This window comes from Rhinatrema bivittatum, chromosome 8 (genome assembly GCF_901001135.1).
Source record: "Rhinatrema bivittatum chromosome 8, aRhiBiv1.1, whole genome shotgun sequence".
NCBI lineage: Eukaryota > Metazoa > Chordata > Amphibia > Gymnophiona > Rhinatrematidae > Rhinatrema > Rhinatrema bivittatum.
The window spans coordinates 239,940,549-239,959,462 of NC_042622.1; the positions used below are offsets into that span (position 1 = coordinate 239,940,549).

Sequence of the window (18,914 nt, forward strand, 5' to 3'; positions counted from 1 at the left end):
CACAGCAGCCAAAAAAACCCAGCTCCTGCAGAAAGGCCTTAAGTTAGGCTTATGAACTTCTATTTCAATGTATTGTGATAAACTGTATTGTATTGTATTTATGGGCCCGGCTTCTTTCCGGTACAATCTGCATTGCTGGTATATGCTGTATAAAACATGATAACAAAAAATATATGCATAATTGGAGGGGGAGGAGGAAGGGTAAAAGTCGGTTGTCAAAGGTCAGTACAGGCCATAGTTTCCCCCCTCCCCAACAACTCTGCAGCGCCCCCATGTGCCTGGCGGAGAACGCACAGCGGCGCGAGCTGAAAACTCGCGCGGGGCTAGAAGGCGGCATTGGCCTGGGGAAAGAAGGGTTCTGTTTAAGAGCACCCAGCTCGTGCCGGCACGCCGAGGTCACGTGACGCAGGGAGTCCCGCCCCCTCCCGCCGGCCGGGTTCGCTTTTGTGAAGACGCCAAGATGGCGGCGAGTAACTATTACGGTTTCCCACACGGTGCCGGCCCACAGTACAGGTAAAAAAAAAAAAAAGATTGCAGTAGGGGTGGCGGCAACGGGCTCGATGCCGGTAGCACTCGTCCGCCCCGGGAGAGCCGGTACTGCTTCCGCTCTTCTGGTACCCTTCCCTCCCTCCCCCCCCCCCAGAGGTGGACCGGGTGGGGGGGGGGTGCTTCGGGGCTTCTGGGTAGTGACGGGGCACGCGGGCCGAAGCCTCTAGAAAAGGAAGGAGGAGGAAAATAACGGTCACGTTAAGATATCGAGGACTGTGAGGCAGTGTGGTCCTCCTCAGCATCAGGGGGCGGGGGAGGCGGCGAGGAGTCGCTGGTTAACGGGGCCGCCCTCTAGGCAGGGGGGTTGCGTAGGGTACAGGCGGATCTAAGATGGCGGCGGGAAGCGGGATCACGGTAGGCCGCAGCCGGCACACGGGTTGGTGGTGCATGCATTCTGTGGGGGTACCACTCCTGCCTTTGCATCCCTTTCCTCTGCAGTACTAGACGTGGAAACGATACTGCTGGCAGTGGGCTTTGTGCCAGCTCTGGATATTAATGTAATGTCTCCTGTACAAATTGGTTAGATAACCACAAAAAATAGTTCTGCACAGGCAATTTATTGTCGTGCATTTGTGTGGACTATCACGAAATGACACTTGTTATATGGGATCTATACTGTCTCTTCTACAGTGATGTCAGAGAGTAAGATAAAACTGTCTCCATCACTATAACATAAACTTCAAAAATAAAAATCCCCTATCAGCTGTATAGTTTGGCTTTACCGTTTCTAATGTAATTGGCATTGCTAAACAACTGTTATTTTTTAAAGGAAGCCACTTTTTCACTTGCATGTAATTATAAACCACTGGCCTGATCCTTCATGTTGCAAAACACTTGATCACTGATTTCTCCTTTTAGTCTGGTTTACAAAAAGCTTTTTTTGTTCAGTAGGTGTTCTCACTAGAAGCTTCCAATTTGCTCACTATTTAAAAAGTTTTTTGTCTGGTAAATTCAGTGGTGCTCTATTTTTCATATGCTTGCTAATGTGCTCATGAAATTCCTAAATAGTGCTGTGGTGTTAATCAAATATTAATCATTGCAAGATCACCCGAGTCTCAGTTTTCTGAAAGACAGTGTGAACATGTAGAAGAACCAATTTGGCAGTGCAATAATAATGGAGATTTCAGTTACCCCAATATTGACTGGGTAAATGTAACATCAGGGCTTGCTAGAGACATAAAGTTCCTGGATGTAATAAATGACTGCTTCATGGAGCATTTGATTCAGGAACAAACAAGAGAGGGAGCTATTTTAGATTAATTTTTTTTTTTAATCTTTATTTATCAATTTTCACTATATAATTCATATATTAATACATTACATTAGATTTCATTCTTAGTGGAACGCAGGATTTCATGAGAGAGATAACGGTGGTGGGGCCACTTGGCAACAGTGATCATAACATGATCAAATTTAAACTAATAACTGGAAGGGGGGCAATAAGTCAATCTACATCTCTAACACTAAACTTTCAAAAGGGAAACTTTGATAAATTGAGGAAAATAGAAAAAAACTGAAAGGTGCAGCTGCAAAGGTTAAAAGTACCGAACAGGCATGGATATTGTTTTAAAAATACAATCCTAGACGTGCAGTCCAGGTGTATTCCACGCATTAAGAAAGGTGGAAGGAAGGCAAAACGATTACAGTCATGGTTAAAAGGTGAGGAGAAAGAGGCTATTTTAGCCAAAAAAATTCCTTCAAAAATTGGAAGAAGGATCCATCTGAAGAAAATAGGTTAAAACATAAGCATTGTCAAGTTAGTGTAAAACATTGATAAGACAGGCGAAGAGAGAATTTGAAATGGTTGGCCATAGAGGCAAAAACTCAAAAACATTTTAAAATATATCCGAAGCAAGAAACCTGTGAGGGAGTCGGTTGAACCATTAGATGACCGTGGGGTTAAAGGGGCTCTTAGGGAAGATAAGGCCATTGCAGAAAGACTAAATTAAATTAATTCTTTGCTTCCGAGTTTACTAATGAGGATGTTGGGGAGATACCAGTTCCAGAGATGGTTTTCAGGAGTGATGAGTCAGACGAACTGAACGAAATCACTGTGAACCTGGAAGATGTAGTAGGCCAGATTGACAAACTAAAGAGTAGCAAATCACCTGGACTGGATGGTATGCATCCTAGGGTACTGAAGGAACTAAAAAATGAGATTTCTGATCTATTAGTTAACATTTGTAACCTTATCATTAAAATAATTCATTGTACCTGATGACTGGAGGGTGGCCAATGTAACCCCAATATTTAAAAAAAGGCTCCGGGGCAATCCGGGTAACTAAAGACCAGTGAGCCTGACTTCAGTGCAGGTAAAAATAGTGGAAACTATTCTAAAGATCAAAATCGTAGAGCATATAGAAAGACATGGTTTAATGGAACACAATCAATATGGATTTACCCAAGGGAAGTCTTGCCTCACAAATCTTCATTTTTTGAAGGGGTTAATAAACATGTGGATAAAGGTGAACCAGTAGATGTAGTGTATTTGTCAAACACCTATTGAAAATCCAAAGTCCCTCATGAGAGGCTTCTAAGAAAACTAAAAAGTCGTGGGATGGGAGGCGATGTCCTTTTGTGGATTACAAACTGGTTAAAAGACAGGAAACAGAGAGTGGGATTAAATGGTCAATTTTCTCAGTGGAAAAGGGTAAAGTGGAGTGCCTCAGGGATCTGTACTTGGACCGTACTTTTCAATATATATATAAATGATCTGGAAAGGAATACGACAAGTGAGGTTATCAAATTTGCGGATGATACAAAATTATTCAAAGTAGTTAAATCACAAGTGGATTCTGATATGTTACAGGAGGACCTTGCAAGACTGGAAGATTGGGCATCCAAATGGCAAATGAAATTTAAATGTGGACAAGTGCAAGGTGTTGCATATAGGGAAAAATAACCCTTGCTGTAGTTACACGATGTTAGGTTCCATATTAGGAGCTAACACCCAGGAAAAAGAGCTAGGCATCATAGTGGATAATATTTTTAAATCGTCGGCTCAAGTGTGCTGCAGCAGTCAAAAAAGCAAACAGAATGTTACGAATTATTAGGAAGGGAATGGTTAATAGAACGGAAAATGTCATAATGCCTCTATATTGCTCCATGGTGAAGACCACACCTTGAATTCTGTGTACAATTCTGGTCGCTGCATCTCAGAAAAGATATAGTTGCAATGGAGAAGGTACAGAGAAGGGCAACTAAAATGATAAAGGGGATGGAACAGCTCCCCTATGAGGAAAGGCTGAAGAGGTTAGGGCTTTTCAGCTTGGAGAAGAGACGGCTGAGGGGGGATATGATAGAGGTCTTTAAGATCATGAGAGGTCTTGAACGGGTAGATGTGACTCAGTTATTTACACTTTTGAATAATAGAAGGACTAGAGGGCATTCCATGAAGTTAGCAAGTAGCACATTTAAGACTAATCAGAGAAAATTCTTTTTCACTCAACGCACATTAAAGCTCTGGAATTTGTTGCCAAAGGATATGGTTAGTGCAGTTAGTGTAGCTGGGTTCAAAAAAGGTTTGGATAAGTTCTTGGAGAAGTCCATTAACTGCTATTAATCAAGTTTACTTAGGGAATAGCCACTACTATTAATTGCATCAGTAGCATGGGATGTTCTTAGTGTTTGGGAAATTGGCAGGTTCTTGTGGCCTCGTTTGGCCTCTGTTAGAAACAGGATGCTGGGCTTGATGGACCTTTGGTCTGACCCAGCATGGCAATTTCATATGTTCTTATACTCATATCATATGTTGCCTTACAGATTTGTGATTAATGTTAAATAGTCTTAATTTTTCAATATATTTTGTGGAAATTTGTACCTAATACATTAGACTAAGAGGACACACTAGATTCTTGGGTTTTCTGTTCCTTCTGGAATGACCACAGCATCAGGTGGCAGCAATACTAGAACATTGACCTATCATTTATCAGATGATAATTCTGAAGCATGCCTTTGTGTTTAATCTCTTTAAGTATATTAAGTTTGTGTACCTGTTCTCTAATGAGTTTAATTAAAAAATATATTTAGAACAGTAGTTCTTGTACTGTTTAAGACTGAAGTACATTCTAGAATAAGTCATTTGCTAGATTGCATTTTGAAACCTGGCTTATTTATTTGCATTGAATTAGGCTAGTATGTAGAGAGAGTGATTAATAATGTTGCTGTGTTAGTGCACGCAAATGTTTGGAAATATAGGTCAATAAACACATTTTATTTTAAATTGTTTTTACTCATCTTCTCATTGAAATTGATGCACACAAAATGGTCACAGCAGATAATATAACCATTTCAACTCTATAGAACTTGTAGCAATCCAATGGCTATTGCTATTGGATAAAAGACAAAAAATACATGACCAGCATAAAATAACTCAGGAGTTAGAACTACACAATTAAAGTAATTAAAGCCAACATGGTGAAAAATGTACAAAATTGATTATGTTGTTCTTAGCCAGTATGAGACAGCTAGGAAATTTATAGCTCAAAAGGAACAATCCCTGCTAAAGCGTCATCACTGTGGACCATAAGCAGACTGAAATAACCAGGTCTTAAGCTCTGTCGGAAAGAAAAGATACTGCTTCACAGTTTGAAGTTCACAAGTTAGTTTGTTCCAAGCAAAAGGCACTATGCAACTAAAATCCCTATTGGAAATAGAAGCATGTGTAACCTTTACCAAGGGAACCAATAGCAAGTCTTCTGTGATCGCAGGGAAGCGAGCAGGGATATATGGTCACAACTGTTCTTGTAAATAGACAGGACTGGTACAATTTATGGCCTTAAAGACCTGATTCTTGATAGGGAGCCAATGCAAGTCTCAGAAATAGTGCTGTATGTTCACATAATGCAGAATAATGCTGCCCAACTTTCGGTGGGGTCCAAACCTATCTGCAAACTTTTGGGAGCTAACACACTCTTCCTCTGGTCAAACAAAAGGAAAATGTGTAGGAAATTCGTAGCTCTCCTAAAAAAAAAAAAAAAAAAAAAGAATAGTATAGTCTCTGTCAAATTAAAACATACATGCAAAGAAATAAAACATTGCTGTGGTTTTTTTTAATTCTACTACCCCTGGTTTTTCAGTCTGAAATCAACATGTCAGAAGTAATGATGATCAGCTATTGTACTGATTACATTGGAAGAGAATCATGTGGTTTACTGTGGTATATTACTGAGGGTTTTATCTTGAAAACAACATAGGCTTTTTAATGGAGTTGTGCGAATAAGTCAAAATTAAATAATGTGAGGCTTTTAAACTTTATTTTTCAGGCAAACTCACCAACATAAAGCAGGCCAGTGTAAAACAATTACAGTTCCACTTACAAACAATTTATAAAATAACTTCAACAAAGGAAAGGGTAATAAAATTCTCCTCCCCTCCCAGTGGCGCAAAGCTAAAACCCCCACATCGTATACACTAGACTCAACATACCCAGAAATCACCTTGCAAATCAGACAGGTATTTTAAACCTAATTCTAACATGAGAAGTATGTTCCATATATATATATTCAGATATGAGATTACTTTAATAGTGATGTAAATGCAGTATGTGTTTCATTCATGTAAATATTAAAGCACAAAACTGGCAAAGATGAAATTAGATTGCATTTTAATTTGTGTCAGTCAAGCCCATGAAAATAGAAGATCAGTGTTTGAGAGTTTGTGGTTTTATGATGAGTGAAATTTCACCTGGAAAATATGTCTTTCTCATTTCAGCATTTATGATGCCAGCTAGTAAAGTAGTTTATCACATGGCTGATAACTCACCTTATCTTAGACATTGTCATATGAACGTTCCCCTTTCCCCCGTTTTCCTCTAACAGTGGTATTTGAAAACCCATTGTCCATAAGTCTTGTTTTCATATCTAGAAAAGATCCTTATGCATTTGAATATTGAAAGAATGCAAACCATGCCACTTTAATGATAAAGGGTTTGTGCATACCGATTTTCTTGGATATTTTGTAGAAAGGTTATTTAATATGAATGGAAGGACTCAAAATAACATGAGGATCTAATCATCAGAACACATTCTTGGTATTTTGCTGCCTTATCTTCCTGTTCTTTGGTTTGGTTTTGACTCAAGGAAGTTAGATTAGCATAGTAGATAATAGTAATTTCTACATCTAAATTCAGCCTGCCAGCCAAATAATGGTTAAGAGAGAGTGATCAAAGTTGGCTAAGTATTTTTGTAAGCTGCATGTAATGAGTTATCAATTTTTCCATATATTCATTTAGGCCTCTACTCTGCAAAATTCCTGAGCTGTTCATTGGACCAATTATCTAGACACTATTGGGGCATGTCATTTTTTGTTTTAAACAATAAAAAAATATATACAGTATTTGAACTAGATCAGGGGATATTGTGCTGTATCCCAAGGTGCTTTTCTTTCAGGCCTTTTAAGCTTTGTTTGCACTTCTAAATTTAGATTGACCATTTTGCAGGTAAAAACCCAAAACACCTGGAGTGAAAGTTAGAATTGTTCAAACTACTTGGTGCTAGGAGTTTAGAAATACATGAAGTTGATGGCAAATCTGTGGGTTTGTTAACTTTAAATAATTTTAAGTAAGTTGGCAAGTCTACAGAGTTTCCCAAATTTTGTCCATGGAACCCTTACCCATTCTGTTTTTCAAGATATTCGCTGTTTTTAGTTTCAAGTCTTATTCAAAGAGGCTTATGGGGATTGTACTGGCGGTTGTGTATGTGCACCTCCTCCCTGCACCTTATTACTTAGAAAAGGTTTCAGCTAGGGTCTCAAACTTTTGGGCTGCTAATAGACTTGGAGGAGATGTGATCTTTCTAGTTTATACACGTGGGACATTATTCAGGATGAGTGGCGGCAAAAAAAATGCATGGAAATGGGAAGCTGTGAGGAGATGGAGAACTGAGTCTCTTCCTCATCATCAGTCAGACCAGATGTTTGGGTTATGCCCACTGACCAGCAGATGGAGACAAGACTAATAGATTTGCTGATGTCACCTCTTGTATGCATCTGCACTAACCTCAGCTTACTAATATTCTCTGTCTCCAGCAGATGAGGTGAGCATTGTGATTGGCGCTCAGTGGACAGCTTCTGAGATGAGACTAGTTCTCCTTCCCTCACTTGCGCATAGTTCAGGGGGAGCGCAGGTTGTCTCTTTTAGGCAGCTCCTGAGGTGAAAGATTAGTCTCCTGTCCTCAGTTAAGTAGGTGTGGGCCATGGGGGCTACTACCAGTCTTTGTCATCACCCAGTAAAAATGTTGCTAGCAGTAATTTTTTAATGAGTTATCATAAGGCTTGGGGATAACTGCATGGAGTGGCAGTTACTACCCTTAAAATAGTAACATGGGGGTAACCTGCAGGGGGTGACGGTTACTTCCATGAGAAGCTTGCTGGGCAGACTGGATAGACTATTTGGTCTTTCTGTGGTCATTACTATGTTACTATGTCTTTTCTTTCTGTGCCTGACCCTCCTCACCTTTCTGCCTGCAGCTGCCTTCCTCCAACAGTAAAAAAAAAACCAAAAAACCAAAAAAAACCCCAAAACAAACCAAAAACATAAAGGGATAAGATTGTTGTTTCTGTGCCGTAAAGTTTAAAAAAAAAAAAAAAAAAAAGGAAGCTGAAGAAGAGCAGTGACCAGCAAGGCATTCTGTTGTGGAGACAGGTGCCAGCAGCAGGTTGGCTGGAGCCATGGTCTGGGGGTGAGTGAGGTGTTTGATCGTTCGTTTTTCCTGGGCCATGGTGGTACTAAGCTTGGTCTTTGGGGGAGAACATGGTTATTTCTTCAGAGTGTGGGAAAAAGTCTTCATTTTGTGGTTGTGGACTGCACAGGATACAAGAAGGAGGGTTAATGAAGCTTTGCTGCATATGGGGCATGATAGGCTGAATTGTAGTGGCGAAATCAGAGCTTCAGGAAGGACTGCATCAACAGGGCCCTCCAGGCAGCTTGCTTCCACCAGTGACTTGAGCAATCCAGTGGGAACAGAGGCCATTTTGGGAACACAAATAAAGAGCACAAACCTCTCACCCTGAGCCCTGCAGGGCATGAATCGGGCAATTTTGCATCTCAAGCAGAGGCTCAAAGGGATGTACCTGTCCCCTCTCCTTTTGAGGCCTATTGGTTGATCTAGACAGCAGTGTTGTAGGAATTTGTAAAATGTATGCACCATATATTTTCTAAGGGCTGGGTTCAGTCCAGTGATCCGCTCCAGGTTTTCCTGCTGCAGTGGATCATTTCAAGGGCAAACGGAGTCCTGTGGAGGAGTAGTTTCCCTCCAGTTCAGAGGATTTTAGGATCCCGAAGATTGTTGACAGTAAAGAGGAGTTAGAAGAATGGAAATTTCCTCTAGAGGTGGAAGGGTAGTACTTCTATGGTCTGTCTCTTTCATAAAGAGGAGCTCCCTTCTCTGATTATGCAGTCCTTGAAGACTGAATATTTCAGAGGAGAGAATGGAAGAAAATCTGGACATAGCGGAGGAACCTATAATGGTCAGCATTAGGAAGTCTTCCATATTTGTCCTGTTACATAAGGCAGTGTGGGATTTGATTGACCAGGAGTCAATCTCTCCTGAGGTGAATTTTAAGGTGTGGGGGGGGGGCGGTCGCTTGTTGGCTGTTGTACCCTGGTTCTCCAGGTGAGGTAGAAGCTTTGTTTTCCAAGGGTGGATGCCTTAGATCTATTGCTAAGCTGACAGCCATTCCAGTGGAGAGTGGTACAGCCTAAGGATGTGAAGGACAGGAAAATTGAGGCATTTTTACAGCAAGCATTTGAAGTTTCTAGCATGGCACTGCAGATTGTGACTTGCAGAGATATCGAAGCCCAGTTGGAGTTGCATTTGTCTCAACGCATTCTGGAGGAGGTTTTCATCTTTGAGCAAGGGACAGCATCTTTTGATTTGGTATGCACAATTGTGAGGAGTATGGCCTCTATATTGCGGCTAATAAGCTTCTTTTGTTGTGGAACTGGTCAGTGGATTCCATCTCATAAGTAAAATTTATTTATTTATTTAAACGTTTTTATATACCGCACACTAAGGCATATATATGTCCGTCTAGGCGGTTTACAGGAGTACAAACATAAATTTATGACAAAAAAGAGTAAGATGCAATTAAAATTAATGTACATATATTTAAGTTTAGTTGACTAAACTTCTCTTTGGGCAAAACTTGTTATTCAGAGAACAGCTTGAGAAGATGGCCAAGGGAAAATTTTGAGGTCCCCAGATGTCCTGAAAAAGGCCAGAATGGGTATTCCATCCGGCTCAGTCCCACACTAATTTTTGAGATTCCAGAAGGTCAAAACAGGGTAGTTTCTCTGCTGTCTGGAAGTCTTGGTCTTTTGAGCATTTTCAGTCCTTTCCGGCTGCAAAGAGGTGGTAAGGAGAGATCCACCAGATCATCTGGATCCTACTGCACCTCCTAATGAGTTTTTCAGAAGATAGGCAGCTGAATATTTCATTTTTATCAGAGTTGGATCTGAATTTCTAAAGATCAGTGGGCTCTGGAAATTATAAGAGAAGGTTACGCCCTGGAATTTTCCTGGCCAATTTCAGACACTTTTACACTCAGTCAGGAAGAAAGAGGCAATAAAGGTGATGCTTCAAAGGTTCTTAAGACTTGAAGTGACCATACCAGTCTCAAGACCCCAGTGGAGAGAAAAAAGGTATTCAACTTACTTCATGCTTCCCAAGAGGAAGGGAACTTTTTACCTAATTTTGGATTTGACGCAGGTCAACAAGCTCTTAAAGGTGTCTCATTTCTGAATGGAGAATTTGAAGTCTGTCATAAGGGCGGGATGGGAATTACTGACTCCCTTGGATCTTTCAGAAACCTATTTACACATTCCAGTCAGAGAGTGTCATCAGAGGACTTTTCATTTCGTAGTGCTAGGGGGACATTTCCAGTTTCATGCTCAGCCCTTTGGTTTTAACTGTAGCTCTGTGGACTTTTTCAAAGGTTGTACTGTAGAAGGAAGGAATTTTGGTACACTGTATCTAGACAGCTCATACAATAGAATATGGAGCAGGAATATTCAACCGCCACAAACTGGTTGATAGCGTTGTTACAGAATCTCGGTTGGCTGGTGAATCTTTTCCAAGAGCAGTTTGAGACCTTCTTAGACCCTGGAGTATTTGAGGGCTCTGTTCAGTACTGGTTTGGCTTACATTTGTTTGGCGGAAAAAAGAATTCAGAAGTTGCATCAGCAGATCAATCGCTAGTGTCATGCAGATGTTCAGCAGTATTGGACTATCTGCAGTTTCTAAGTTCAGTGGCAGCAGCATTGGATCTGTCCCCTGGGCAAGAGTGCATAAGGGACCCCTACAGAGAGTGATGTTGTCCAAGTGGGAGCTACAGTCACAGGAATATTTCCTTCATCTTCCAGTTCCAGTGCATGTCAAAATGATTCTGGCAGGGTGTATGAATTCCATGAATTTGGTGAAAAGGGTGGAGCTTGAGACTCCAGCTGGTTGACTGACAATGGATACCAGTTTTTCGGGATGGGGTGCTTTTTGCCTGAGGTAGATGGCTTAAGATCTGTGGTTGGAGTTGTTTGGAGAAATAGACCATTTGTCTAGCCCTTCTCAGTTTTGCTCCTTTACTTAAAGGTCAGGTGGCAAGAGTGATGTTGGACAAAGCCATGGCATGGGGGGCGCACAAAGTGTCTTCAGTTATTGGAAGAGATGAGTTTGTTATTCGTTGGGTAGAGAGGAATTGGCAAATGATATCTGTGTTGCACATTGCAGGAGTAGACAACATTCAGGCAGATTTGCTCAGCAGGAATGCGGTCGATCCTGGAGAGTTGTCTTTGTCTCAAAGGGTGTTAGAGCAGATTATATGCTGATGGAGGATGCCATGCATGGATTTGATGGCAACCTAAGAAAATGTGAAATTATAATGGTTTTTCAGCAGGAGAAGACAGAATTGTCCATTTTGGATGCAATGGTTCAACAGTGGCCATTGGGCAAGGTGTTGTATGTCTCTTCACCATTTCCCATGATAGGGAGGGTGGTTCAAAAGATTTTGGATCACTGAGAACTGGTTATCCTGAAGGCTCTGAACTGGCCAAGATGCCTGTGGTATTTGGACCACCTCAGGTTGCTGGATGGATCTACTCTGTGACTGTTCAAGACAAGAATTTACTCTTGCATTGTCGTCTGCTTAGTCTTATGGCTTGGCCCTTGAGAGGGCTTGTTTGAGCAAGAAAGGTTATTCTCCAGCTATGGTGGATGCTCTCTTGAAGCCCATGAGGGTTCTACTTCTCTGACCTATGTGAGAATTTGGAAGGCTTTTGAGCACTGGTGTTCAAAGTGCTCATAGGTGCCACTTGCCTCTAATGTGATGTGGCCTTGGGTTTCTGCAAGAGGCTTGGCACTAAATTTCTTGAAGGTTCAGGTTTCTGCTATTGCCAGTTATAAGGTCCTCCCAAACACTCGGCCTCTATTTTCTTATCTGGATATTTCTTGTTTCTTGAGAGGGGTTAAGCTTTAGGCATCTGGTGAGAGATCCTTTCCCGGCTTGGGATCTGAATTTGGTTTTGTTCCTCTTGATTGGATCTGTTTGTGCTACTTAGATTTGATTTCTTTAAAGATGCTTACCCTGAAGGTGTTTTTTCTGGTGGATAGGAGTTACAGCTTCTGTCTTGCAGGGATCTGTTCTTGGTGATTACAAGGGATGTGGTGAAGGTTTAAATGGTGCAGCCTTTTCTCCTGAAAATGGTATCGGCCTTTCATTTGAATCAGTTTGCCCTCTTTTTGTAAATGAAGGAATGTGGGTGAATACAACAAACTTCATAATTTGGATGTGAAAAGAACTCTGCTAAGCTATTTAAAGGTCATGATTTTTGGAGGATGAACTATCTCTTTTGTTTTGTACAGTGGTGCAAGAAAAGGTGAGGCGGCATCCAGGGCTTCTGTTGTGTGCTGGATTAAGGAAGCTATTAGAGTGGCTTATGTTAAGGGAAAGCCCTTGCCTAGGGTGGTCAGGGCGCATTCCACCAGAGCTCAGGCAGGCTCTTGGGTGGAACTTTGCTTTCACTGCAGGAGATTTGTAATGCAGCAAAGTGGTCGTCTGTGTGTGCTTTTTCGAAGCATTATGGTTTGGACATGAGAGCGAGGGAAGGTGCCTCCTTTGCAATGGAAGCGTTGAGCAGGTTTGTCAGTTTCACACCCAGTTCAGGAGTAACTTGGGTATATCCTTTTCATCTGGTCTGACTGGATGCTGAGGAAGGAAAAATCTTACTTGAACATTTCTTTTCCTTGAATTCAGTCAGACCAGTCCAGAATGCTCCCTTTTCTGCCAAACCTATTTCTTTCCAGGCTTCGATGCAACCATTTGGAGATTTTCTGAGCAGTTCTTCATGAGAAGATTGTTTTTGTACATAGTTTCTTTTTCTTTCCTTCTCATATCTGTGTATTATCTGGTGAGCCCCTTGGTTCGGGGTGGGGGTGTTGAAAATTTTTAAATTTAGTTTGTTATAGTTAATACTGGCAAACTGAGGTCAGCATAGATGTATATAAGTGATGTCAGCCAGCTTGTTAGTTTTTGTCTACATCTGTTGGTCAGTGGGCATAACCCACTGTCTGACCGTATTCAAAGAGAAGAAATTTTTGGGTAAGATTTAATTTCTCTTTTAGAATCTATTGGTTTATACTTATTATACTTCATGACTAGGTGACACTTCATAAAACTAACTGGTAGCAGATTTAAAATTTATGAAAATCTTATTTTTTTTTTCCACAGTTAAGTTGTGGAATTAGTTATTGCAGGATACAGTCAAGGCTGTTAGTATAGCTGAATTTAAAAAAGATTTGTATAAGATTCTAGAGGGCATGTCTACTTAAAAACTATTATCCAGGTAGACTCTTGGAGTGTCGTTTTCTTTGCTTTTGGGAGCAAGCAACAAGGAAGAGATGACAACCTTCTTGACAATTCGCAATTTAGTTTTTGACCTTTTCATAATACTGAGACACTATTATCAAGCTTTAACATATTTTGCCATGGATTTGATTCTGGCACAGAGTTTTTATTGATGGTTTTTGATATTTCTTCAGCTTTTGTTACATTGAATCATTCTATCTTGCTTTACAGACTTCGTTCAACAGGCATCTCTTCTACTAAGAACATAAGACTTGCCATACTAGGTCAGACCAAAGGTTTATTAAGCTTAGTATCCTGTTTCCAACAGTGGCCAAGCCAAGTTACAAGTACCTGGCAGGATCCCAAGGTGTAGATAGATTCCAAGCTGCTTATCCCAAGAATAAGGAGTGGATTACTGCACCTCTACTTTAATAATGGTTAATGGACATTTCCTCCATGAACTTTTCCAAACCTTCCTCTGGCAACGAATTCCAGAGCTTAATTATGCATTGAGTAAAAAAAGATTTCTCTTATTAGTTTTAAATGTATTACCTAGTAACTTCATTGTTTGTCCCCTGGTCTTTGTACTTTTCGAAAGAGTAAACAACTGATTGTTTACTTGTTCCATTCCACTCATTATTTTATAGACTTCTATCATATCTCCCCTCAGTCATTTGTTCTTCAAACTGGAGTCCTTACCTCTTTAACCTTTCTTCATAGGGGAATTGTTCCAACCCCTTTATCGATTTGGTTGCCCTTCTCTATACCTTTTCTAATTCCTCTATATCTTTTCAGAGATATGGTGACTAGAACTACACACACTACTCAAGATGAGGTCGTCCCATGGAGCAGTACAGAGGCATTATGATATTCTCAGTTTTATTCTCCATTCCTTTCCTAATAATCTCTAGCATTCTATTTGCTTTTTGGCTGTTGCTGCACATTGAGCAGAAGATTTCAGCATATTTTCAATTATGACACCTAGATCCTTTTTCCTGAGTGGTGACTCCTAATGGGGAACCTTTCATTATGAAGCTATATTTATTTATTTATTTAGAAACTTTTATATACCGGTAATTGTGGGGACATCATACCGGTTCACATAATAACTGAAAGCTTGGAAAGTACATTTCAACAGGGAGAGTAACTGGGCGAGGGGGTAACCAAGAAGCAGTAGGAAGGAAAGCTATAATTTGGGTACTCTTCCCTAAGGGGTAGATTTTCAGAGCCCTGCTCGCCTAAATCCGCCCAAAACCGGGCGGATTTAGGCGAGCAGGGCCCTGCGCGCCGGGAAGCCTATTTTACATAGGCCTCCCGGCGCGCGCAGAGCCCCGGGACTCGCGTAAGTCCCGGGGTTCTCGGAGGGGGGCGTGTCGGGGGCGGGCCCGGTCGTCGCGGCGTTCCGGGGGCGTGTCGGCAGCGTTTTGGGGGCGGGTACGGGGCGTGGCTACGGCCCGGGGGCGTGGCCGCGCCCTCCGTACCCGCCCCCAGGTCGCGGCCCGGCGCGCAGCAGGCCCGCTGGCGCGCGGGGATTTACGTCTCCCTCCGGGAGGCGTAAATCCCCCGACAAAGGTAAGGGGGGGGTGTAGACAGGGCCGGGCGGGTGGGTTAGGTAGGGGAAGGGAGGGGAAGGTGAGGGGAGGGCAAAGGAAAGTTCCCTCCAAGGCCGCTCCGATTTCGGAGCGGCCTTGGAGGGAACGGGGGGAAGCAGCGCGGCTTGGCGCGCGCAGGCTATACAAAATCGATAGCCTTGCGCGCGCCGATCCAGGATTTTAGTAGATACGCGCGACTACGCGCGTATCTACTAAAATCCAGCGTACTTTTGTTTGCGCCTGGAGCGCAAACAAAAGTAGGCTGTTCGCGCTCGTCTGAAAATCTACCCCTCAGTGCATTACTTTGCATTTGTCCACATTAAATTTATTTATTTTAACTTTTTTCTATAGCGTCGTTCAGTGGATACCGTCACAACGGTTTACAGTAAGGCACATAAAAATGCTAAAATATATCAAGTTACACAGGTGCCATTAAGGTTCGGTAACATAGTTTGTAAACAATATTAATTGGTAAGTGTAATAAATTATGTCCATTTCTCATTGTATCAGTTTTGGATACAAGATTAGTTTTATCATTGTACTTTTATCCTTTATTGATGAACGAAAAAAAAATGAAGCTTAAACTAAAATAACCAATAAAAATTACACACATATTGATTTTGGTTATGTGTATGGTTGTTCAATTGTTTGTACCTTGCATTCTCCTGGGTACTATTCTCCTTTCTCTTTTTGATAAGCTATTTGCCATTTGCATGCCCAGTCTCCCAGTTTGTCAGTGTCCTCTTGCACTTTAACAATTTTGAATAATTTTGTGTCATTCCCATTTCCAGGTCATTTATAAATATATTAAAAAGCAGTGGTCCCAGAATAGATCCCTGGGGCACTCCACCATTCACCTTTTTCCATTAGGAAAATTTATCATTTAGCCCTACTCTCTGTTTTCTATCTTTTAATCAGTTGGCAATCCACAACAGGACAATACCATCTATGTCAAGACTTCTTAATTTTCTAAGAAGTCTTTCATGAGCTCTTTGTCAAATGCTTTCTCAAAGGACAAGCAGGATGGTAGCTCTCACATATGGGTGACATCACAGGATGGAGCCCTGTACGGAAAACTTTTCTGTCAAAGTTTCTACAAAGCTTTGACTGACACTGGCACACTGAGGGGTAGATTTTATAAATTTACGTGCACGCGAACAAAAGTATGCTGGATTTTATAAGATATTCGCGTAGCCGCGCATATCTTATTAAATCCGGGGTCGGCGCGCGCAAGAGGGTGCACATTTGTGCAACTTGCGCACGCCGAGCCCTGCGCGTGCTACCCGTTCCCTCCGAGGCCGCTCCAATTTCGGAGCGGCCTTGGAGGGAACTTTCCTTCCACCCCCCCGGCCCTATCTAAACCTTCCCCTTACCTTTGTTGGGAAAGTTACGCCTGCCAGAGGGCTGCTGGCATGCCATCATCCGACCCGGGGGCTGGTCCAGAGACCTCGACCACACCCTTGGGCCAGCACCACGCCCCCCCTTGCGAAGGCCCGGGACTTACTCGCGTTCCTGGGCCCCTGCGCGCTGCCAAGCCTAGCAAAATAGGCTCGGCGCTCGCAAGGGCGTTTTAAAAGGGTTACGCGCGTACCTTATGCGCGTAACCCTTTTAAAATCCTTCACTGAGCATGCTCAGCCTGCAATTATCCCTGTGAGCCACAGGTGTCTCCCTCAGTCTTCTTTTTTCCGCTCTGCGAGAAATTTTAACATTTTTCTTCACGAAAAGACTTAAACTTTTACTTCACAAACACGTTTCCCTCCACGTACGTTTATTTGTCGCTCGGTGAGTACTATACCCTGTTTTTTCGGTCTGTTCCGCTCACCTTTCTGGCCTGCCAACCGACTACGGCCTTCCCTCTTCCTATTTTTTCAGTTAGTTTCACATAGCCTGCAAGTGTCCCTCTGTGACACTCTGCTGGGTTATTAGCGCTAGTGGGACAGGGACTTCCATGGTTTCCGTTGCCGCCAGGGCTCCTGTAGATTCAGGTCCTTCGATTTCCTCAGTACCCTCGCGCAGTCGATGCCCCATCACTACCGTCGGTACCCCCTTCAGACCGTCCTGGATTCTTAGATGCCATCGGTACCCCTCCCCCCCGCGGTACCCTGATGCCATCCTCCCTGCATCGTTTCTTTCAGTGCTGTCCATGTTTTTCATCCATGGCACTGATTTTTCCTTGGGTTCCATCGGTGCCATCATCGCCCGGATGGATGCCATCGATGCACACTGTAGAATATGCTGATAAAAAATACCAGAGGCCTTGAAATAAACTAGGCCCTGAAGAACAGGCCAGCATGAACTGGTACTGCAAGAAACCACAAGCATCAGCAAAACCCAGATGGAAGTCACAGGATGGGCATTAGACAACGCCTAGGGAGATAAAGGAACTAAACTGTGAGACAGAATGCATGTACAACGCATGATAAGAGATAACGGGGAGCTAAGAGCAGCTGCATTTGGCAGTAAGACTAACGGAACTCTTGTAGCCTGGAGAAAAATATAGGAGTCATCATGAGTTAGCAGAAAAAGATGTATTTAGAAACAGCCTGCACTAAGAATTTTTTTAAGCAAACATCCCTACCTGAGCTGTGCTATGTACATGCTGTAAGTATTTGATACCTTTGCTTCCTGAGTATACCTTTGCTTATACCCAGTATAATAAATACAATATATCTTGATTAGACCAATGAGTAGAGTTGTTTATATGCAGGAAAACATTCTGGCGCCCGAACAGGGACTGTGTTTTGTCTTTAGGTTTTTTTGGTGAACAACTCTGGTCATTTGAATTGTCAGTGTTATGTATTTAAAGTGTCAGACTTGTGAAAAGTAGAAGATTCACGTTCTTGGTGATCCCCTGGACTCAGAGTGATCAACTGTGGTCAGGGGGAGTCAGTTTAAAGCCCAGTCCTGTGTGAATCTTGATGAAAAGCGCGCAAAGGGTTTCGATTCACGTTCTTGGTATAAAAGGAAAGCCACGTCCTGTGTGAATCTTGGAAAAACGGGTACCCAGGGTTAAAATACTGCAGAAAAGATTGACATGATATTTTTTGTTTGTACTTATTGTGTGGTTTAATACTAGCGTGTATATAGTTTTGTTCCTATTTTCTGTCACGAAGAAAAGCACAGTTTGCAATTGAAATTAGCTGCACTTGAAAAAGAAATGGATGGTCTGCAAAAAGACAACATTATGTTGCGATGCCACTTAGAAACAGTTTCCCAGAAAGCAGACCATTATCAATCAGTGGCAGAACAAGCGGCTGTGCGGCTGGCACAGCATAAATATCGAAAGCATAGACAAGTGAATAAAATGAAAACTGAATGGAATCCTGAAACATGGGACGGGAATATTTGGGATTCCACAGATACAGACAGTGCAGAGGAGGCAGAAGTAGAATCCCCGTCAAAAATAAATGCTGGCGAACAAGCATGCCCTATTGTTCGGCGTAGGATAAAACAAACTGCAAATGGGCAAGTGGTAGAACAGGAGGTTACCCAAGTGTTAGAAGATTTCACACAGCAAGATAGAATGGGGCATGAATTTCCTGCTATACAGACACAGAAAGTTAGTGACCAGCCTTTGAAGGCAGCTGGATATCAGCCTACAGGGAACTCCGCTAGGGTTGATATCATGAACAGAGTTAATTGTACTCCCGTTATAGAAGTAGATTCCCCAGCCCGTGAACAGATTAATGAAACATTAGGAGCCTGTGGCTAACAGCATAATGACCCAACCTCTTTAAAACTTTTAGAAACGTGTTTAAGAACAATTGAGGGACAGAATAAAAAGTGTCGTGAGACAACAGCAGATAGGGTAGATGCCCCAGTGGCGCACAATACCCCAGTAACACACACTACCAGGTTTAGGAAAAGGGGAGTGCCTGGCAACACTCAGTTATATTTTATTGCCCCTATCATTCCTTTCTTTGAAGTAGTAGAACACT

General features: G+C 42.2%; 1 protein-coding gene across 5 annotated transcripts in view; it reads left to right on the plus strand.

Annotated features, from left to right (window-relative positions):
- The first annotated feature begins 341 nt into the window (after window positions 1-341).
- The window catches only part of ZFR2 (zinc finger RNA binding protein 2), a 397,475-nt gene continuing 378,902 nt past the window's right edge, over window positions 342-18,914 (plus strand). Inside the window, exon 1 of one of the 5 annotated variants that reach the window (XM_029614304.1) lies at window positions 342-513. In XM_029614304.1, coding sequence (XP_029470164.1) covers window positions 461-513 — 53 coding nt within the window. In that variant the 5' untranslated portion in view covers window positions 342-460. Of the gene's footprint in view, window positions 514-17,189; window positions 17,578-18,914 lie in introns of those variants that run through there. The other 4 variants (XM_029614303.1, XM_029614305.1, XM_029614307.1 and 1 more) reach the window with 4 other exon arrangements.